General features: G+C 41.4%; 1 protein-coding gene across 4 annotated transcripts in view; it reads left to right on the forward strand.

Moving 5' to 3' along the window:
• Positions 1–23,420, forward strand: part of DOCK10 (dedicator of cytokinesis 10) — a gene marked incomplete at both ends in the record, with an annotated part of 282,115 nt that overhangs the window by 116,479 nt on the left and 142,216 nt on the right. For all 4 annotated transcript variants that reach the window (XM_080719857.1, XM_080719855.1, XM_080719856.1 and 1 more), the window contains one exon: positions 13,413–13,532. In XM_080719857.1, coding sequence (XP_080575983.1) covers positions 13,413–13,532 — 120 coding nt within the window. The remainder of the gene's footprint in view (positions 1–13,412; positions 13,533–23,420) is intronic.

Here is a 23,420-nt window from a genome sequence, read left to right on the forward strand (position 1 = left end):
ATCTATCTTGCCAATTTTTTGAGAAACCAGCTTTTGACTTTGTTGATTTTCTGTAATTTTTTATTCTCTACTTCATTTATTTCTGCTCTGATTTTAATAATTTCCTGTCTTCTACTGGCTTTGGGGTTAGACTGTTTCAGATTTTCAAGGGCATTGAGGTGTGTCATTAGGTTTTTTGGTGATTTTTCTGTTATTATGTGGGCATCAGTGTTATGAATTTTCCTCTTAATACTGCCTTTAAAGTGTCTTAGAGATTTTGACATGTTGTATCTTTATTTTCATTTGTTTCTAGAAATTTCATGATTTAACCCTTTTTTCTTCTATGACCCATTCTTCATTTAGGAGTGTGGTGTTCAGTCTCCACATGTTTATGCGGTTTCTCTGGGTCTTTTAGTTGATTTCTAGTTTCATTCCATTATGGTCTGAAGAGACACAGGAAAGTATGTAACCTTTTTAAATTTGTTAGTGCTCATTTTGTGGCCCATGATGTGATCTATTTTGGAGAAAGTTCTGTGAACAGCTGAGAAGAATGTGAACTCTGCTGTAGTTGGGTGTAATATTCTATATGTCTCTAATAGTTCCATTTGGTTGATGGTGTTCATTAGGTCTGAGACATTTTTTTTTTCTGAGACATCTTTACTGACCTTTTATCTAGAAGATCAGTCTAACAGTGTGAGATGGGTGTTGAAGTGTCCTTTATGTGTGATTTAATGTTGCAAAGAGTTTGTTTTGTGAAAGTAGCTGCACCTGTATTTGGGACATAAATAATGCATTTCTACAAATATATGGATATTCAGCAGACTGGGCCTCTGCTGTCTCTCTCTGTGCAGAGACTGAGTACTACTGGCACCTTTCCTGCTGCAAGCCTCATTCTATGAATCCCTCTCAGTCTATGCAGATGATTGGTATCAATGAGGCTGGATCTAGTGTTAAGCGTAGATCACCCTCCACACTTTCCACCACCGATGTGGAGTCTCGGTCTCTACCTGCCTCCATAGGTGGCAGATGCCTTTGAGACTGAACTAAATTGAAGAATCTCTTTTCTGCACATCTAGGGCTAGGTTGGTCTAATTTCTCCCCATTCAAATTATTGGGTGCTCTGTGGTGATCCCAGCGATCCTACTAGTTGGATCTAGTGTTAAACATAGTCTCCCCTGACACTTTCTACTGATGCGGAACCTGGGCCTGTTTGAGCCTCTGCTGTGTCCAACAGCAGATTCTATCTTCACGTTCACTGGGTTGCACTGCAAAGTCTCAGACCCAGGGAGGCTTCTCTAGTCCCTCAGGGCCCTGTGCTGGGTATTCTCCACAGGGATGGCGACTTCGCTTATGGTGTTGTTGAGCACCGCTCTGGATCTCTGGAGGGTGTGGTGAGCTCAGCTGCCACTGCTGTAAGTTGTAGACTCCATCCCCACTTTCATCAGGCTGAACCACAAAATCTCAGACCCAGGTAGTTTATCTCAGCTGCGTGAGTCCCTGGGGGCACCATGCTGGGAGTTTTCCTGTGGGGACAGCAGCTTCACTTATGGTGTTGCTCTAGAGATCTGGATGGCATTGGCTGCCACTGCTGGAAGCTGTAGCCGGTGTTGTGCAGGAGGAACTGATGGTGTACAATTCCAATAATCCGCAGCTGCTTACTGCAAGTCGTTGATTGTTTTCCTGTTCATATCTGGAGTCATATGCAGTAAGGCAAGAAGGCACTGCCTGCGGCCAGGAGGTGGGAAGGTTTCTTCTCTGGTGGTGTTAAGTACTGCTCTGGATCTCTGCAGGGCACAGTGAGCTTGCCCCACTGTTGGAAATTGTAGCCAGTGTCTGTGCAGGAGGAACTGATGGCTTACAACTCCAATGATCTGCAGCCACTTACTTCAGGTTTTTGGTTGTTCTCCTAGTCATCTCTAGAGTTGTGTGCAGTGAGGCAACATGGAACCATTGTGGTGCCCATGGTCATGAGGCAAGTGGGCCTCTGCTCTCTGATTGGTCTTCTAGCCTTCTTTTCCTGCTGCATTTGTTCCTTTTGAAGTTTGGTGTTTTCTGGCTTTTGTAAGAATGTTGCTTTTAAGGCAATGGAGATCAGGTGTCAGCAGGACTGGGATGTGCTGTTTCCCTCAGTCTCCATCTTCCAGAAAACCAAGACCATTTTAATATAAATAAAAAGAAATTAAAGTCATGGTAGTTCTTTAGGTTAGGCACTGCTCCTTGCTTCATGGAGGGTTCAATTATTTTGGTGCAAACATTGGAATCTTGCTCCGCTAAACAGAGAAGGGAGCAGTCGGCTGGATAAAGAAAAGAGCTAGGAAGGGTGTAGAGCCACTTGGGTAAGTGGGGAGTAGGCTTGGTCTCAGTTATTGGAAGAAGTGGCCATCTTAAAGCAATGCAGCTCTAGAAATGAACAAATTCCAAACATCTCACAATATTTTCCTCCCTCCACTCAGAATTTGGAGTTCTGCAAGTAAGTGTCAGATAGACTTTGCTGGGGTCACCTAACCTTGAGTGCAAAAGAAGCAAGACCCTTTGACTAATCAGGCCCACCAAGATGGCTCTTTTTGGGAATGGAAAGAGAAGTCCTTCAAAGGAAGTTAAAATGCTAGTATTTCCTTTGTGTGTATGTGGTGTATGTGTGTGTGTGTGTGTGTGTGTGTGTGTGTGTGTGTGTGGTACTGGGTATTGAACCAAGGGCCATTCTACTTCCAAGCTATACTCCCAGCCCTATTTTTTATTCTTTATTTTGAAACAGGGTCTCAAGATGTTGTGTATGCTTCACTAAGTAGCTGAGGCTGTCCACAAACCTGTGATTCTTCTGTCTCAGCCTCCTAAGTACTAGGATTACAAGTATATGCCACCATGCTTGACTCAAATGCTAGTATTAAGGAAGGCATAAAGGTACAGCATGGATAAATGGTAATAAGTATCCACTGTGAATGTATAATTTTATATGTGGCCACAGATAAACAAATAGGCTACTATATGGGTAGATTTATAGAAAATATAATGTGCATGTTATTGACAGAATTATTTATATGTGTGCCATATGTATATGTGTACATACATACACATGCACACACACACACACACAGACACATACATACATCATTTGACCTGTGAGTGAAAGTTTGCATAACTGTAAAGTACTAAAATAGTATCAAGAGTTTAAATTTGTGGCAGCTTTCATCATACATTTCATGTAAATTAATCCAAAGTTTCCTCAGTTTGCTCTCAGGCATTCTTTTCCCTGGTGTCAGGTAGCCTTATAATTGGTTTGTGATGTATTTTTAATGATATTTATTATCTTCCAAGTGTTTCTAGAAAATTAAATGAGACATGTAATTTAACTCAATTTAGATCTTATTGGATATTTTCTACTTCTCCACAAGTGCCATTATTATACAGAGAATCAGCCACTTTTACTTTTTTAAAACTTTCATTTGCTATAGAAAAATGTGTAAACTTTGACATGTTCCTAAAAGGTATATGGAATTCTATTTCTTTAGCCCTTCTACCTCCGGGCTACACTCCCAGACCTATTTTTACATTTTCATTTGGAAACAGGGTCTCCTAAGCCAGCGCGCGGCTGGCTTCGAACCTGCGCGATCCTCCTGTCTCTGCCTCCCAAGCGCGGGGATTACAAGCGTGCGCCACCACGCCCGGCGGGCCTCCTAATTTAAGAGTTAACAAAATATAAATTCTGATGATTTTAGCTACAATATTTGTATTGACTGAAATACATTAATCATCTCTTGTATTTGCAAAGGAACTTACATATTATGAAGCTCCACTTGCTTTAATTCACTGAAATGGACTAACAAACAGTTACTACTGGCTGATTTCCTTGGCAATCTAAGTCTGTCATGTTACCAAGGGAACCATTTCCAAACTCAGCTTGGTCTGAGTTTGTCCAGCTGTACAGTTCTTAACCTTGGTTTATCTAGTGTTTTTCCATTCTCATGAAACTGTGTGGTTCAAGACAGGCTGGAGGTTAAGGGGTCAGCCTGAGATGGCTTATTCCTTCCTTAATCATTTCCTTTTGGGTAAAAAAATCTAGCCTGGAGTTCTGAAGCTCAGACATTTGCGAGGCTGTCCAGTGTAACTCCCTCTGATGCTGATGAAAAGGCTGAGTTACATCTGTCACACAACCACAGGCCAGCAGCTGTGGCCATGGATCCAGCTGTATGGACTCCCTCCAGTCTCCCCATTTGTTTTAAACACAAATGGTGTGGAAGTTGGTTGCAGTCCAGTTACATTAAGGCTGAAGGGTCCTGGCTGGTGTTATAGTTTAAAGAATCCTTTAGAACTTTTATGTCTTTTAGGAACTTTAACCGATTATCTTGATAGCACTGAAATTAGTTACCTGCTGTGTTATTTTTGGATTGTTGTGAAAGTCTCAAGGTTGGAATATTTTCAGGATCCTTTGGAGGATTCTGTGAGCTTTTGCTTGTACGTGTGCCAAGGTGAGAATTTTTAAGTCACTGGCATATTGTGCTCTGATAGAGCCTCTTCTATTGGTGTTGAAGTAAATATCAATTCTTTGTTGTTGTTTTTTCCGTATCTTTAGCCAGAATGAATAGTATTGTACACTGAAGTAGGCATTCAGATATATGACTTAATTCTATTATGAATACTGAAAGCAGAATATAGATCCAGGTATCTAGAAATGACAAGCATGTTGAGAAAGTGAGGGAGTCCTCAAGCAGCACCACAGGATATTATGTGTGTCATAGAAAGATCATAAAACTCAAAGCTGTATGTGTGGAGGGGCTCTTTTCACAGTGATACTTAAAAAGAACAGAGTTTCTGAAAAGGAAAACCAAGAATAAATAGTTCAGGTCAACAGAACTAGAGTCATCTCAAAAATGATAATCATGGCTCATGTCTCTAATTATACCTAAAACTTAGAATCCAAATATGTAGCTCCCAAATAGGAGGTATTTCCCATGAAGATTGTTCTCTCTTTCTAATTCTAACACCACTTTACTGAGTAGCTCCTCAGGCCGCTAAGATCTCAGGTATCAGGAAAAGTTAAAGCTATAGAAGGAAATTCTAAGCATCTATAGCATAGATGGGTCTCTAGATATTTCGATTTGCAAAGCTATCAGGGTTTAATACCAAACTAATCCTAAGTTTAATCCTTTCTTTTGATCTGAAAATGTAACTACATAACTATATTTTCAGGCATTTCTCAAAGAAAACAAAAGTCAGACTTCAAAGTCATTTTCATGGACTGCTATGCATAATTAGGCAAACAGCCTGCCTTTTTCCTAAGGGGACAAAGCAACCTGACTCAATTTAGCAAATTCACAGAAGAAAAGTGGCCCCTTTTTTTATTTTCAGTACTTTTTTCTTATATTATTTTTTCTTATATTATTGCTCTATTAAAATCATTATCAAAGTTTTTAAAGCAAATTTAGATAATAAATATACAAAGCATACAGAACAGTTCCTGGTATATGAAGAATTCAGTGTAGTTGTCAGTGCTTTGACTTGGTGGGTTTGGGTGGGTACACGCTTTGGGGTAAAGTATGTTGGGTAATTCTCAGTCATTTCACATAAAGGCAAACCTATATTTATCTGCTAACCTGCAATTCGTTGACCTCTTTCTCTTCTTCCCTGTGACCTTTACAAAAGCATAGCCCTTCTTCCCACTCAAATCAATGTCAGCTAAGACTCAAATGACTTGTCCAAATCACAAGGCTGGTAGGTAAAATATCCTGAACCCCCCACCAATTCTGAGCAACAATGACCATTACACATAGGTGTTTAATCCGGCAGATGCATGTGGTTTCCCTCCCAATCCCAGAATACATCAGCTGTTAAATGCTAATTGCGCTTCCCTGTCTTGCTTCTAAGAACCACATTCCTAATCTGTAATTATTTTCCCTGGACTCCTTTGTGTATCTTTTTTTTTTTAATTACTTGAATCTGATGTTTGGATTTCTATGTGACATCCCACTGTGGTACTTCTAGACTTCCCCTCTGGTAAATTTTCAAAGGGTAAACAATTTTAAAATCAAGTGACTCCCCGGTGTTTCAAGGAAACCTTGGTAGTCTTGAGAAACCCAGTTCATTTTCTCACCAGGATGAAGGCATCACGTATTCATTAGAGAACATTTGGAGAAGGTGGAAAAACCAAAGATAGCAAAATTCTAAATGTCACATTGGGAATAATAAGGAATAGTATTTGGACTTACATCATTTTCTTTCTTTAAAGTTTTAAATATCATCTTAAGTTACTTTGCCATACAATATTTACTCCTATTTTAAACACTAATGCAAAAGACTATCTGTCATTTTATTTTTAACTTCAAAAAAAAAAAAACCAGTGTGCATGTGGGGTCTTATGGGGCTGGTGTGCCTAGGTTTCACAATCCTTTTCTATCTTTGATATCCTTTTCTATCTTTGATGACGTGGTCTCCCACTTTTACCTGGCTGTGTTCTCCCAGTCTCCCTGTGCCTCAGAGTTCTAGTAGGTATCCTGGAGTCAAAGTCTGATGTCACAATATTTACCTACCATACCATTGTCCAAGTGACTTTGAGTTTCTCTTCTAAGATAGTATTTCTGTGTCTTTCCTTTTATAGAAATGCTTGTCATCTTAATCCTGAGGAAGGAACCCACGTTCCTCAGGTTTTCCCATATCCAAGCCAACGATATGTAAAACATGAGTTAACTAACTTTACTAAAGAAACGGAGAGTGCAGGAAATCAATGGCATAAACTAATTGACTCTGACCCATACCCACTATTCTAGTCTGGTTTTCATTTTTTGTTACAGGGCATTGAACCCAGAGTTACTTTACCCCCGAGCTACATCCCCATCCCTTTTTATGTTATGTTTTTGAAACAGCGTTTCCCGTGGCTGTTGAGGGTCTTGCTAAATTTCTGAGGCTGGCCTCAAACCTGTCTCAGCCTCCCAAGTATTGGGCTTCCACGCATGTACCACCATGCCAGTCTAGTTCTGATGTACTTTATAAAGCTCATTGAGGCATGACGCCGTTCTCTACTATACATTGTTCCCTGAAAATTAGAAACCACTATTTTTATGAATAACAGTCCTAATATCTTTGCTCATTGGGTAGCTTCCAAACCTAGCTGCCTTCCTATGCCCCTAGATGTAGGTGAGCACGTTTCTCCATCTTGTTGCGAAAAGAAGGTTGCAAAGTCATCCTTGTTTACATTTTGAATTATACATATGTTTGTTTCTTTTAGATAGAGCACTAAAAGGGGAATTCTTGGAACTAGATGAAAAGACATAAACTTAATTATGCAACATATTTATTGAGGGCCTACTATCTGCTATTTGTACACATTAAACTTACAGGTTCTTTCTATTCATAACTAGTGAAAATTTAAAAGCTACAAATTTATATTTATATAAAATTTAGGAAACGAGTACAATAGATTCGGTGATGCCTTTCTAAATCCTACCTCATTTCGTCCTATGAGGTAACTTCTATTAAGGCATTTTACAGATGTGAAATCGAACACAAAGGGTGTGTGTGTGTGTGTATTATGGTGGAGGTTGAACCCAGGGTGCTCTACCTCTGAGCTGCATCCCTGGCCCCATTTTATATTTTGTTTTGAAACAATGTCTAAGTTGCTGAGGGCCTTGCTAAATTACTGAAGCTTTCCTTGAAACTGCGATCCTCTTGTCTCAGCCTCCCAAGTATTGGGAGTAGAGGCTTGTGCCACCACATCCAGCTAAAATGTAAAATATAGGAATTTTAATTACCATGCCCCAAGCTTCATAGCCTCTAACACCAAGGAAGGCCTGGCTGGAATTCTGGCTCTAGAATATCTGATACACTCCGATTGCCTCTTAACACAGAAAACCCAGAACCATACTTTCTTTCCATATTTTCTTTTATACTTAAGACTTTCCTAAAATGAGCTAGGTAGCCTGGATTACTTTTTAGTTAAACTATAGTGTGTGTGTGTGTGTGTGTGTGTGTGTGTGTGTGTGTGTCTTTATTGGGAATTGAGCCCAGAAGCTTTCTACCTCTGAGTTATATACCAGCCCTATTTTATTGTTTACTTGGAAACAGGGTCTCACTAAGTTGTTGAGAGCCTCGCTAAATTTCTGAGGCTGAACATGATCCTATTATTCTTCTGTCTCAGCCTCCCAAGTACTGGGATTATAAGTATGTGCCACCTGCAGCTTACACTGTACTTTTAGTCCAGAGTATGGTCCGTGTTGATGATATAATCATGTGATTATTTTTTAGGGTTACATTCTTCAAATGTACGTTTTCTCCAGTCTCATTTCTTCAGCCATTTGATTTTGAATTATAACAATGAAAATATTTCAGATCTTTGTGATAGAGTATTGTGTTTTTGAAATTAGCATCTTCAGTGGAAGTACGGGCAGTCTGCTTGTGGTGAGCCAACTGATGGAGAAGTACCAGGATGGCAGCTTCACCACCCCAGGGCTTGGACGTCCTGTTGGCATTTCATGAGGAGTTGTGGGGAAGAAAGCATTTGTTTCTGTGACAGGGGCCTATTCTCCTTCTGTGAAGTTGATTTGGAAGAGAGCTATGGATTTGGGGAACTAGATCAAACAAATCTCTTAATACTATATCAAAAGAATAGGGCCTATTACCACTGTGGTGCAACACCAACCCACTGCATAATAACAGGTACTAGTGGGTGCCTTTTCCCATGCACAGTGACTTTTAAAATGGCTAATGAAATTCATTGCTCATTTGAGAGAAAGAGTCGAGTATAAAGCACTATAAATATCCAATCCAACTCGGAGTAATCTTGGCACATCCCTTATCCCAGTTGGTTCATTTCCAAAAGAAAGAGGCACATTAAATTCAGGAGGGACAACCCAGCCCTTGTTAAAGCTGTAAATCAATGCTGCTCGGTTCCCAGTTTCACTTGGAGTCTCTGCAAGGAGAAGTAGAGATAAATTAACTGACCCCACCACCCCTGCACACACTGGTCTTCTTGATCCAAACTGAGCAAACAATTCCCTTTCCTGCAGAGACAACTACTCTTGTATAGCCTGGAATCTCACCATCACAGGTGCATAAAGCTTTTGAGGCCAGCTTTGTCAAATCCCAAGCCCTAGGTTTGAGGCAATGTCATTGAAACAATTTTCTTATTAAATGGCATATCTGCAAAATTCTGAAACATTGAATATCTCATATGTTACACATTGATTAATAAAATCCCTGGAAAGGTAGAATGTCACTATTTACCTCTCCAAGGTCAAAATTTATAAAGCAGATATACTGGATTTGGGATCTCCATGTCAAAATAGCCTCAATACAAAATTTAAACAGGAATAGCCTCATAAATATAATTCATTAATTGGCTGATATATCATAGCCCCAAATAAATAAACACAAATATGCCTTCCTATAGATGTTTTCAGGCTTTACCCATTATTGAGAATGACATGAACAGTGTGGGATTTAGTTTGTCTATGGTTTTAACCAATCACCTTTCCCTTGAGAGCTCTGATTTGCCTATTCAAATAAGATTAATTTTAGTTAGAATTTGGGTCCCACTCTGTAAAAGACCTTCTGCAAAAGATCTTCTCGTCTCCAGATTTTTAATTAATAGTTCCAACTTTTTTTTTCTTTTTTTTTTTTCTTACTGGGATGGAACTCCCAAGGGCATTCTACCTCCAAGCTATACCCCAACCCTATTTTTTATTTTTTATTTTGAAACAGGGTTTCAGTGAGTTGCAGAGGGCCTCACTAAGTAGCTGAGGCTGTCCTTGAACCACAATCCTCCTGTCTCAGCCTCCCAAATGCTGGAATTACAAGCGTGGGCCACCAGACCCTGCTCAAGTTCAGGACTATTGAGAGGAAATTAAAAGATACTGAGAGCCAGACTCTAGAAGGCCCCTCCAAATATCCTTAGATAATTTCCCTTTAACCATATGAGTTGGGGCACATAGCGAAGTCACACTGTCTTGCTTATGGAAGACAGAAAAGGAGAAAAGTCTTAGCCACATCGTGGCTGTTGTGATGAATACGGCAGGCTAGCACATGTATTCTGAAGCCAAGGGAATTCTAGGGAGGGGAAGGGACACAGATGACCAGTGGAGTCCAGGGTGGAGAGGAGAGCTTCCAGACAGTATTTCACAATACAGCTTGTCTCATTTGCTACATTTTATGCTTATACATTTGTATAAAAAACAGAGACCCAGTTTCAAAATAAAGAATAAAAAATAGGGCTAGCGGTGCAGCTCGGAGGTAGAATGTCCCTGGGTTCCATCAACATTACCTAAAAAAAAGGCAAAGGCTCCATAATAAGTCAAGTATTTTACACCAGAAAGCCCCTAATGGCATGTAGTAATAAAATGTAGGATGTTGCAGGGCCAAAAAAATAACAGATAAAGACTACTGAGGCCTGTGGCTGAACTGGCATGAAATGCCACTACTTAAAGGCATTTGAAATCGATTTTAAACAAAACAAAATAAATGTTAGTGCCAAACTAAGCATCTGGAGCTTGAATTTGCCTTCTAAGCTATCAGTCTGTGTTGTGTGGGGTTAACTCTGGCCTAGGAAATAAGGATTTGGAACATAAATTGAGCTGGGAGTAGAGGCACAGGCTTGTAATAGCAGTACTTGGGAAACTGAGACTGGAAGATCACAGGTTCAAAGCCAGCTCAGAAACCTAGTGAGACCTTGATTCCAAATAAAGAAATAAAATCAGAGCCAGGTGTGGTGGTGCACACATGTAATCCCAGCATTCGAAAGGCTGAGACAGGAGGATCATGGTTTGCTGACAGCCCCAACTACTACTTAGTGAGGCCCTTTGCAACTCAGTGAGATCCTGTTTCAAAATAAAGAAAAAAAAAAAGAGGGCTGGGTGTGCATCTCAGAAGTAGAATGCCCCTGGGTTCCATCCCTAGTACCAAAAAAAGAAGAAGAAGAAGAAGAAGAAGAAGAAGAAGAAGAAGAAGAAGAAGAAGAAGAAGAAGAAGAAGAAGAAGAAGAAGAAGAAGAAGAAAAATAAATAAATAAAATTAGGTTGGGCATAGCTTGGAGGTAGAATGCCTCTCTAGGTTCGATCCCCAGTACCAAAAAAAAAAAAAAGTTTAAATAAAATAATAACATCAAGGTGGGTATGGTGGCACACTTCTATAATCCCAGTACTTTAAAGGTAGAGACAAGAGGATCACAGGGTAAAGGCCAGCATCAGCAATGTAGCAAGACCTTCAGCAACTTAGTGAGACTCTGTTTCAAATTAAAAAATAAAATTGGGGCTGAGGAGGAAGTAGCTCCCAGGTGGAATTTCCCTGGGTTTAATTCCCAGTACAATTATTACTAATAATAAGAATAGTACTGCTACTACTACTACTACTACTACTACAAATACTACTACTAATAATAATAATAATAATAATAGTAATAGTAATAACAACACAACCAAGAACATCAAGATGCAGAGATCCTCAAAAGACTTTTTATTTTTATTTTTTGTGGTAGTGGATAGAACCCCAAAGAGGTTCTACTTTTGAAATATATCCCCAGTCCAATTTTATTTCTTATTTGGAAAGAGGGTCTTGTTAGGTTTATGAGAGTCTCACTTCTTGCTGAGTTTATCCCTCTCAACCTCCCAAGTATAGGGATTATAGGTGTCTACCACCATGCCCAGCCAAAGACTTTTTTAAAAAAATACTTCCCAAGTTCTACTCACATGCTCATCTTCAACCCACAAGGCTCAACCCCACAGCACTTTCATTTAACCCACCTGGTTGTATCCAGCAAGTATTTCTTCTTTTCTCCAAATATTCCATAGAGCTCTGTGTTTTTTTGTTCGCTAAACCTAGACACTTCACCTGAAGGGCCCTACCGGAGAGAATATTCACCTCACGTTCCCCTCAGGTGACTGAAGCATTCATAATTTTTTAAACACAGAATGTGCTCGAAGATCCTTGGAACTGGTTTGCTGCGCTCACATTTTGTTTCATTTGGTTTTATCGTTGGAAAATCGTCAAAATAAATATTGACTGCTACTTTGCGGAGCCCATTAGCAATTTTTAAAACATCAATGAAAGTTTGGGGTCATTTACCAGCAGAGAGCTTCAGAAAAGAAGGCGTCTATCAGAGTTAAATCTGTAGCTGGGCCTGGTGGCGCACGCCTGCGATCCCAGGCCTTGGGAAGTTGAGCCAGAAGGATCACAGGATGGAGGCCAGCCTCAGCAACTTAGAGAGACCCTGTTTCAAAAATAAATAAACAAAAAGGGCTAGAGGTGTAGCTCAGAGGTAGAATGCCCCTGGGTTTGATACCAAATAAATAAATCTGTGTGCTTTTCAGAGTGGGAAGAAGTGGCATATAGAAGAGTCTAGGAGGAAAATGAAAGAGGTTCTGTTGAGGCCAAAGATGTGAAAAAAATAAAATAAAATAAAAATCAGAACAGGAAAAAAAAAATTTCCTCCAACTTCTGAGATCTCCTGAGCACCCAACTTCATAATCACCTCCTAAACCTCTATGATCCCCCCTCCTATATAAAAATAAACCAAAGAATTGTCCTTGTTCATTTAGTTTGCAGAAATACTTCATCAAAGAGTGAGAGAACTCAGATTGTATATTTAGTTTTCTGTATTATAATGTTTTTTGCTTTGGGGTGTCCATTTTCCTTACTTAGTGAGTTGTGTTTAATTTGGAGGAAACATATCAACCCTGTCATGAGCCCATCACATCTTCTTCTATCATTTATTTTTCAGCACTGAGGGAGCTTCTGTGAGGAACGTGCCTTTCCTCTTGGGTTCAGGATTTTAATGGAGTGTGATTATTTAAGGCAGGGTGGCTATTCTTCTGGACTTGCCCATTTTTTGCATGTTTATAATGGTTGTTTTGTTCAGTTCTGTTAGAAACTGACCCCGCTTCCTTCTGTAGAGAGAGGCTTAGAGGCAAGCAGTTAATCCTGACACATAATCTGTGCTTCAGTGACAGCTAATACAGCCTATGATCCTTTGATTGCTAGCAGGGGGCCAACATTTTTAAATGAACCGTAGTAGAACATATAAGGAAGTCTTGAACTCAGCAAAAGTGTTAATCATCATCGCAATACCACTGAAGGTCAACAGAAAGCCTTCCTTCCTGTTGATGAAGATCAATTTTACAGAAACATCTACTGTATGGATGTCATAGGTGGGGTTCTCTGAGCTTTGAGGACTTGGTACCGACAGGTTGAATTACCACTGGAGATGGCCAGCATTCCAGAATCTTCTCATGTTATTTCATATCTGGAAGTAAGAGTCTTGTGACTTTGTCCTAACACCCTGGGGTCTTCATGACCATAATTGGATGGACTGTGTGACGTGTGACGACAGAGCCTCAGTGGCTTTGTTCTTCTAAGCCTTCAGTTCTTAGTGAAGAAATGAAGCCAACTCACACAGGAGAGGAAGGAAGGTGACTTGTATAGATAGTTAACGTCATATTTTCTTTTTTCTACAGCAGGAAAAGCCTCGGCTTTTAGACCCTTTGGATTATGAATCTGTCATTGAAGAACTTGAAAAGACCTATCGGAATGATCCCCTCCAAGACCTCCTGTTCTTCCCCAGTGATGACTTCTCGGTAAGCCTTCTGGAAGCTTCTGAATTTAGGAGGGTCCCATAAACTGGCTTGTTGTCTTTCCCCATAGATTCAGAGAGCTTATGCCTCTTCACGAGTCCACTTGTGGGAGTAAAATATACCCAAGGGCTTCCCCAGATTGGAAGAGCAGAGACTCAGCAAGACAGGGCCACAGGGGCCAGAGCAGCCCAAAGGGCTACCTGGTTCCTGATGGAGTTCTTGTTGCTGCCGGTGCCCAGGTCTCTAGCCCCTGCCTTTCCTGCCCTCACAGACTGCTGCCTCTCTCTGAATTTCCTCCTTCATTCTTTCCTGCCTTCCTTCCTTCTTTTCTTCCTTCCTTCCTTCCTTTCTTTGTTCCTTTTTTTTGTGATGCTAGAGATTGAACCCAGGGGCATTCTACATCTAAGCTGCACCCTCAGCTTTATTTTATTTTTTATTATGAAACAAAGTCTCACTAAATTGGACTGGGCCTGAGCCAGCAATCCTCCTGTATCAGCCTTCCCTGTTTCATTCTAAGGGAAAAAAAAAATGGTAGTCTCAGCATCACAAACTTCACCATCTTACAAAGCAGATGAAGAGTAACCCTACAAAACAGGCGTCGCCTGTTGGAACACATCAGGGGATCTGGATGGACCTCAGGTCCCACGTTCCCTCCAACAGCCTCAGACTTTGCAGTGTCTCTCACTTTGGGGCAGAACTGGATTCCGCTGGTAAAAAGTTTGTTGGGCTTTTTTGTTCGTTTCTGTTTTTGTTTTTTACCTCCCTCCATGGATTCATGAAAAAGAAGATAAAGGGAACGTAATATTTCTATCCTGGTATGAAGAATATGGAAGGAAGGCAATCACTCTGTAAATAAAATCATTCTTAAAGCCTGCTTTAAATTTTTTAAATGGCTTCACTGAGTGTTGGTACATTTTAAGAGATACTTGTCTCAGGCAGAAATCTCATTTCTGTGGTCAGACCAGGCCAGTAGGGCTGTAACTGCAAACATAAAGTTGAACCTCCTTTTTTTTTTTTTTAGTTCAACATCCTTATTTTCATTTCTGAGACTGAAGGTAGACCTACCACACAGCCTCTTTCTGTCAAACAAAACCAGAAATGGCAAAGCTTGGAGCATTTAGCTCAAAAAGAGTAGAGAAGTAGCTGGGTGTGGTGGTGCCTGCAACATCAGTACTTTAAAGGCTGAGACATGAAGGGTGCAGCTTTAAGGACAGCCTTAGCAAGTAGCAAGAGTCTCAGCAACCTGATAAGACCATTTCAAAACAAAAGAGAACAAAAATAGAGCTGAAATGAAATAAGGCTGGAGTTGTAGCTCAGAAGTAGAATGTCCCTGTGTTCAACCCCCAGTACTAAAAAAGAAAAAGAGAGAGGGGGAAAAAAGGAAAATGTAGACAGATGTTACATTTGTACTGAATTTAATTTATTTTTGAGCATCTTTTTATACGCATGAAAGTTAAGGATTGTCTTTAGTGACTCTTTAACCTTTGCCATCCTTAATGTTATAAGCAGGACATATAATAACATACTGATTAATTCTGACAATGCGAACATTCCAATAAGCACACCGAAGTCTTTTGTTTTTTTGCCACTTGAAACCCTTCTGACAAACCCTAACCCTAACTCTAACCCTAACTAACCCTAACCCTAACCCTAACTAACCCTAACCCTAACCCTAACCCTAGCTTCTGTAGCTCCCCACTGCTTTTAAAATAAAGTGTAGACACCCAGCCAAGCCCAAGGCCTTCTCTAAGACCTAGCCCCTGCCCCTCTTTCTCAAGGCCATTGTCTTTACCCCTACCAACCCAACCCCTCCTACACAGTCACCCTAAGTCCCCACTGGAGTAAAATATCAGCACTGTTTTAAAAGCATCATCTAGAATACACCTCTATTTCTCGTCATTATTTACTAAATACACATGTAATATATAAAGCCGAATGTTAAGCAGGGTTGTAAAATGCAGACCTGGCAGTGATAAAACAGAAATTGCCTTGTTCCGAGGGGTCTTACCTTTAGGTGGGCTAATCAAGAAAATAATTACAAAGATTTGTTAACAAGATGATTCAAATAAAGACCAGATCTAAGATAAAAAAAAATAAATCAAGGCAGCACGGTGTCACAGAAACTGAAGAAGGAGGAACTACTTTGGATGGGGTGGTCATTGACAGTCACTCTAACAGGGTGACATTTGAGCTGAGTTCTGAGTTCCCAGGGAGGACCAGGCAGGCTAGAACCCGGGGAACAGCTGTTGCAGGCCGAGGAAATGGCTGGTGTAAAAGCCTAGATACTCTCAGCCTGAAGACTAGGATGGCTGGACAGAGATGGTAGTCAGAGATGAAGTTAGCAGGGACAGGACCAGGCATTTGCACCTTATTCCTAGTATAAGTGGAGTGTTTCAAGAAGAAAAAAACATGGCCTGTTGTGTATTATTAATAGTTCCTCTGGCCTCTGTGTGTTGATCACCTAACAGAACTTGAAGAAAGCTCCAACTTCCCTAGGAGAGTAGCTCCCAATTAGAAGACGCATCTATTCCTTATTACCAAAACCTGTCACATTCTACACATGCCCAAATTTTAGTTTTCATTAAACAAATTGACAAATAAAGAGAAAATAACAAATAAAAAGAAAATTGCCAGTATTAAAATAATATTCGGATTCATTGTTCTCCCTATTTCTTGCCGTATAAATCAGAGTGGCAAACTAGAGCCCCTGGGTGGCCCGCTGCCTATTTTTCTATGTCCCAGAAGCTATAAATTGTTCTTATCTTGTTAAATAGTTGAGGAAAAAAATATCTTATACATGTAAAAATAACGTGTAACTCACATTGCAGTATCCACAAGCAAAGTTTTATTAGAACACCATGTGGGTTCTTTTACCTGTTGTCACTGGCTGCTTTCCTGGTGCAGAGGGGACACTGGGACGGAGTCTCAGGGGCTTTTGCAGAGACATATGGCCCTAAAAGATTGACTCTCTGACCCTGGGCAGAAAAAGATGGCCAATTCCAGCCTTGTACAACTGCATTCGTTTTTGTTATTGTTTTTTGTGAAGTATAGGCATTTCTCTCAATTCTCTCCACATCACCTGCTCCATCCACAGTCACATTATAGGGCTATTTTCCATCCACAGCAAGTTTCCATGCACCCAACAGGTGTACTGTCTCCTTGGTTCCTCTTTGTGCAGTGGTCAGGACTCTCTGGGCTGCCCAAGTTCAGTCTCCACGCAGGCACTGGGAAGTGGCACTCGATGGCCACACCGATCCCATGTCCTGCAGGATAGAGGGGGGAGGGCCCCAGACTCCCCACCACCTCTCCAAACATCAGGACTCCAGTCTCTGCTCCGCCAGTTGGAGACTCCAACTCACTCCGGTGTTTCCACGTTTCCAAGCACCCACACTTGCAGCAGACGTGACTCATTACGGGGTTTGTTTAATCAATATTTATGCAGCACCCGCGAGGTGCTGAATATAGAACAGCACTTCCTAGAAGAGTGAGGCTGACAAGAAAAGCGAGAGCTTTGTGCCTCCGGAGCTCATTCCCTAATATGGATGAAAAATAAAGCCAGTGAAAACGCTGTGATTAAGACACACCAAGAAACAGAGGCTGAGTCCGGGGCAGAACAGAAAGCCTGGCCTTCTTTCTTTTCCCTCCACTTGCCAAGCTCATCCCCTCTGTAGAGCAAGAAGTGACACTTGCTGTATGGCTGGTTCCTGTGTTTCATTCATGACCCAAAAAGCCTCCCTGAGCCGGGCCCGGTGGAGCTTGCCTGTGATCCCAGTACTTGGGAGGCTGAGACAGGAAGATCTAAGGTTCAAGGCCAACCTCAGCAACTTAGTGAAGCCATACCCTGTTTCAAAATTTAAAAAATAATAATAAAATAGGGTTGGGGCGTAGCTCAGAGGTAGCAGGCCCCTGGGTTCAATCAATCCCCAGTACCAAAAAGAAGCAGCAGCCCTGAGTTCCACCCTAACTACCCCGCATGCTCCCCAAGTCCCTCCATCACAGCACCCTGCTCGCCGGTCTCGGTGGCACTTGTCACTCCTTGGCGAGGTCTCCATTTGTTCTTTCCCTCCTCCCTTCCTTCTTCCTGGCCACTAGAGGACAGCCTCAGCAGGACCCAGATGTCTCCCGTCCTGATCACTCTGAAATTCCCAGGAACTCAAACAGCTGTCGGCCCAGAACAGGTGGAAAATGAGAATTGACCTCATGACTGATCTTTCATAAATGTGGGTTACTTTAGAACAAAGCTTTGATTCTCTGAGTATCTGGAGAAATTTCTTGAAAATGAAGAGGATAAAGTCCTTGGCATTGATGATGAGAAAATGATTGCCAAGGGGATCCTTTTCCTTCTGACACAATTCAGTCTATCACCGTAACACCAGCACTGAGCCCCTTGCTGGGGTCCCATCCGCCTGGCACAGCGCCTGGCCCGTAGCTGACCCAGCTCCCTCCCTCCAACACTTCCCTGTGCTCATTCACATCCTGTAGTGGGCAAAGAAGTCAGTTCATGCCTGTATGGCGAGTACCCACCACACTGCTTCCGTGGGCATTCAGTAGAAGCTGATTATGTTGAATCAGAATCTTCCAGGTGAAGTGACCGAAGCAGAAGCATTTTCCTTTATCTTGGCATGCAGGAGAAGCTGTTCTGGGAGCAGGCGGTGTGGACTTGTACGCTACTGGCTTCATGATTATCCATTAGAAATAAGCGGGGGGGGGGGGTTAATAAGCAATTATCAACCCATACATTCAAAAACATGCACTACCTCAGATGTTGTATTTGTTTTTACTCCTTCGCTTCCCATCTCCCTTCTTGAGAAACGTAGACCAAACGAAACAAAGCACTTAGTCACCCAAGAGTGACTCAGGGAAGCTGTGGAGGGGAGCGGGGAGAGCAAGCCAGAGAGCCAGAGAAGAGTTTCAAGAACACAGTGACTCACGTCGCGAAATGAGTCCGTGTAAGTAGAAGCTGATACAAAACAGTAGAACTGAAGGCGAGAGCGCCTGGAGTGAATTTCTTGCCGAGAAAAAGATACAGAAAGCCGGAAGTAGAACCATTTCTGGAAGGTGCAAAACCTTCAATAAGACAGTTCAGAGGTCTAAACAAGACTGCGCATGGTGTATCGGAACCCCAGCCACACCAATACAACGCCTCCCATGCAGTAGACCACCGTGGGAAGCTAAGTGCGCGTATCGGGAACTCCAATAAACAAGAGGCAGGGCTTATTCTTGAACAGATGAGCTTACAGCACTGGGCAGCACCATTTACAAAGTCAGAGTTCAATGTCAACATGCTATGTTGCGTGATGGAAAAGCATCCAGTCAAGAGAGTTGCTCCTCAACGCTAATCCTTTTTCTATCAGAGCTTCACACTCGGCATTCAGTCCATTTCTAGTAGATCCTGCCATCGACACTTGCTTACGACAGCTGAGTGAATGGCAGATTTCATAACATACCAGTGACTTGTCTCTTCAGAGTATATTTTTAGCTATGAAGAGTAACTGATATTTGGGGAATTCCAGATGTAACCACATGGGCCATCATAGGAGAGGAAGCAGAAAGACCTTAATATGTTTTAAACTGCAAAGCAGAAAGGTCATGAGTTCTCTCTTTTCTTCTGAGACACAGCTGAACATTTTATAGGAATCTCAGCCTCTTTTTATTCTGAGGCTCCCGAGCCTGAAAAGCATGTTTTAAATGGGCCGTGATGCTCATACAAGAGCACAGTAATTGCAATTTGAAAGCTAAGTAGTAGTCTTGTTGAATTAGACTCCCAGTTAAAATATTTTTCTCATTTACAAGCTAATAAAGTTAAGATTTGGAAAGGCTCTTAACCCAGGATGTAGAGCAACTCTGAGGGCAGAAATGGAACAGAAACTACTTAACTCTCCACTTGTTTCTGTCTACACTGCATGCTTTGAGCTTAACAGGAAATAAGCTGCACAACTTGGGGAAAACATGAACTCCTATACTCTGCAGTTAGTGACGCCATTTGAAAATGACCAGCACAAAACAGCGCTTCTAGCTGTTAATGTTTCTAGCTGCTAACTTCATTTCAGTGAGAATATGTGGAGGCTATTCTCTATGTTTGATTGCACTGGGAATTTTATGTCCATAGGAAAAAAAAAAAACCTGTATATTCAGAGCAGTAGAGCCCTAAGATGGTAGTAAGCCAAATGTCCATCAGTGGATAATTGAATAAACAAAATATGGCGCATCCATGCAAGGAAATATTACTCAATCATAAAAAGAATGAAATATTGATACATGCTACAACTTGCATAAGTGAACCTTGAATGCATTATGCTAGGTGAAGAAGCCAGTCACAAAAGAATGCATGTGGTATAATTCCATTTATAGTAAGTGTCCAGAAATTTATGGAGAAAGAAAACAGATTAGTGGTTTCCTGGAATTGGGGAGAAGGTGAAATGTAAAGCCACTGTCGTTTCTTTGGGGGTGGATGATGAAAATATTGTAAAATTAAATTAAGATGGTGGTTGCACAACTCTGAATGGACTTTTAGCCACTCCATTTGACACTTTTATAGAGTGAACCTATCATATCTCAATGATACTATTATTTATTTTTATTTATTTATTTATTTATTTATTTATTTATTTATTTATTTTTGGTGGTACTAGGGTTCCTGGAAGCCCTTCTACTTCCGGGCTACACTCCCAGACCTATTTTATATCTTTTATTTGGAAACAGGGTCTCTTAAGCCAGCGAGGCTGGCTTTGAACCTGCACGTTCCTCCTGTCTCTGCCTCCCAAGCGTGGGGATTACAAGCGTGCACCACCATGCCCGGCGATACTTTCATTTTTAATAAAAGATTTTTCTGTGATTAGGGTAGAGGTCGTATAGGTGTTCAAAGATAGGATATGAAAATAAGACATAAAGGACACATGTCCACATTAAAGTGCTTCATTTCTAAAAGAAATAATCAAAACATCTAAAAGGAATACACCAGCACTTATTTTATAAATTTTCTTTTATCCACAAAGCAGATTTTATGTGGCTTTCTTATATACAATAAAACATGTGAAATGGCTGACTGAATTAATCACCATCATAGGGTTAGGGCCCAAACTGTTCTAAAGTTAAGATCTCTCAATTTAATGTGTGATTTAAGATAGTAAGTAATACAGTTCAGGGAAGAGAACTCTATTACTAAGCTGGCACCCATATAAAACCTGAGGTTTGGAAAGGATAAGGAAAAAAAATTGCTGAGGGGCAAGGGTCCCCAGAAGGACAGGGGGCTGGTGATGTGCTCACCTGGTCCTCTCCTTGGGGCTGGGTGAGCAGGCCTCACAGCCCAAGAACTTCCCTGAGCCTCCCACACGGTGAGCTCTCACTGAAGCCTCTGAGTCCGCCCGGGGTCTTCCTGGTGCCATATGCTTCTTTCCATTAGTGGGAAACTTTGTTTCTATGAATGCTCACATTTCTCCATATGGAGACCATATGATTATTACCCGTTAATCAAGATAAAAATGTAAATGCTTAAGGAGATGTAAATATCAACTACCTTTATTTGATTACTACTCACTGTGTACTACACAGTACCCCATAAATTCATACAATTAAAATAGCATATATTTTTAAAAGAATGTTTTGTCTTCGCCTCCTTAGAGGAAGTGAGACACATTAGGAGACTAAAAAATGAAACACACACACACACACACACACACACACACACACACACACACACACGTTGAGTAAGACACTTTGAAGCTCTTTCCTTAAATACCCTGATGGCTAAGTCCCCGCGCTTGACTGGGCTGGATCCTACTATTCCGCTAAGGATAATTGCTGGTGGTGCATTTTCCATCATTTTTATCAAAACAAGAAGGGCCTCCCCACAAAAGCACAATGAAGGTACTAAAGAAGCGCCTTTATTGTATGTATGTGTTTAAAAAATAAACTCAGCTGGGTGTGGTGGTGCACGCTTATCGCGCAGGTTCAAAGCCAGCCGCGCGCGCTGGCTTAGGAAACCCTGTTTCCAAATAAAAATGTAAAAATAGGTCTGGGAGTGTAGCCTGGAGGTAGAAGGGCTTCCAGGAACCCCAGTACCACTAAAAAATAAATAAATAAATAAATAAACTCTCATGTGTTTAAAAAAATAAAGCCACCCTGTGGATACTTTCCTGAGTGTGGCAAAAACTGTTTTTAAACAATTAATATAATCGAAATGTCTCCTCTACTAGGGTTAAGCGTAATGGCAATGTCCGTAATCTGATCAGCTCAGGTGCAAAACACTTTTCAAGCCCATGATCAGGCCAGAGTTGATGGTGAAGTGTGAGTTCATAGTTCCCTTTGCAGGGCTGTGGACAGATTGGTGACCTGGAAGGCATAATTTTTGCCCTCTGTTTTGAGCATCTGGAACCTACAGCGCCATCAGAGAAAGTTTTCTCAGCTCCGGGGTAGGAAACGCAGACTTGTTTTAGTCTTTGACAGCGACCTCTGGCTGGTTGAGAAATGGTCCGTGTGTGCTCAAAATGAAGTCTTCTCTCGTCGCGCTAGCCAGAAGAATGGTAACCGCAACAAACCCACAAAGACTACCTACTGCAGGGTAGAAGGAACCGAGGTTGGCAGGGCTGCCAGGGAAGCGGTCTGAATATCCTGGACCAAAATTGCAAGCACCCGCTTGCATGTATCACTTCATGACAGTTTCTATTTCCAAGTGCCTGGTCTCTGGACAATAGGCTCCTTATAAAACTCTTGCCACCAAAAGAGGAGCTCGGCTGGGAGCCAGCACAGTTTCAGATCCGCTCCATGCTATTGAGCTGTACTAATTGTCGACCAGAGGTTTTATAAAAGGGAACAGGAAGTCTGTTGTGGCCAAGGCAATTTGTACTAGTCTGAAAGCATCTACTTCTCAGAAAAGAAATTCTCTGTAACCATATTAATACCCTTAACAAATATCATCTTTATACTTCTTTTCAATCGTTTTATTTTTGCCTCAACAGAGAAACTTTAAAGAAATCTAAAATAAGTGGAAGAGCACTACTATTTTGGAGTGGGGAGGGGCACTGGGGATTAAACCCAAGAACATTCTACCTCCGAGCTACACCTCCAGCCATTTTTGTCCTGTTTTGCTTTGCTTTGCTTTGCTTTGCTTTGAAACAGGGTCTCACTAGGTTACTGAGAGCCTTGCCACATGGCTGAGGCTGTTCTCAAACCTGCAATCCTCCTGTCTCAGCCTCCCAAGTGCTGGGATTACAGGTGGTACCATGCATGGATGAGTACCACCATATTTATTTATTTATTTGTTTATTTATTTATTTATTTATTTATTGTGGGTCTGGGGATGGACCCCAGGGGCATTTGACCTCTGAGCTACACCCTCTGCTCTATTTTTTATTCTTTATTTTGAAACAAGGTCTCACTGAGTTGCGGGGTCCTCACTAAGTAGCTGACACTGTCCGCAAACCGCGAAGCTCCAGTCTCCACTTCCCAAATGCTGGGATTACAAACGTGCACCACCACGCCTGGCGGAGTATCACCATTTTTAAAGTTGGAACTTCATGATAGGCCTTTTGCTTCTTCAGGCAAATTCTCCAGTGTCATGACAAATGCAGCCGAGGTCAGCAGCAAGTCACAGGTCACGTGCACTTCTTTAATTACATCTTATGTACTTGGTACCAGGTGCCAGATGTGCTATAGCTGAGTCTGTATTGCAGAGCAGTGTTCTAGACTTAGCTTGTGGTTTCATATGAATATTCAAGCTACAGTCGCCTTCTGTAGCAGAGTCAGTGTCATCACGGTGTACCTGGAGAGCATCAGGAACCACGCCAGTCATTGTACTCATGATGAGACTACTTTGCAGGGACTTTAGTCCCATAAAGTGCACACAGCTTTAACTGAGAGATTCCGTGCTCTGTCTTTGCTATATGACATCAC

The sequence above is a fragment of the Muscardinus avellanarius genome (assembly GCF_963383645.1).
Source record: "Muscardinus avellanarius genome assembly, chromosome: 2".
Taxonomy (NCBI): domain Eukaryota; kingdom Metazoa; phylum Chordata; class Mammalia; order Rodentia; family Gliridae; genus Muscardinus; species Muscardinus avellanarius.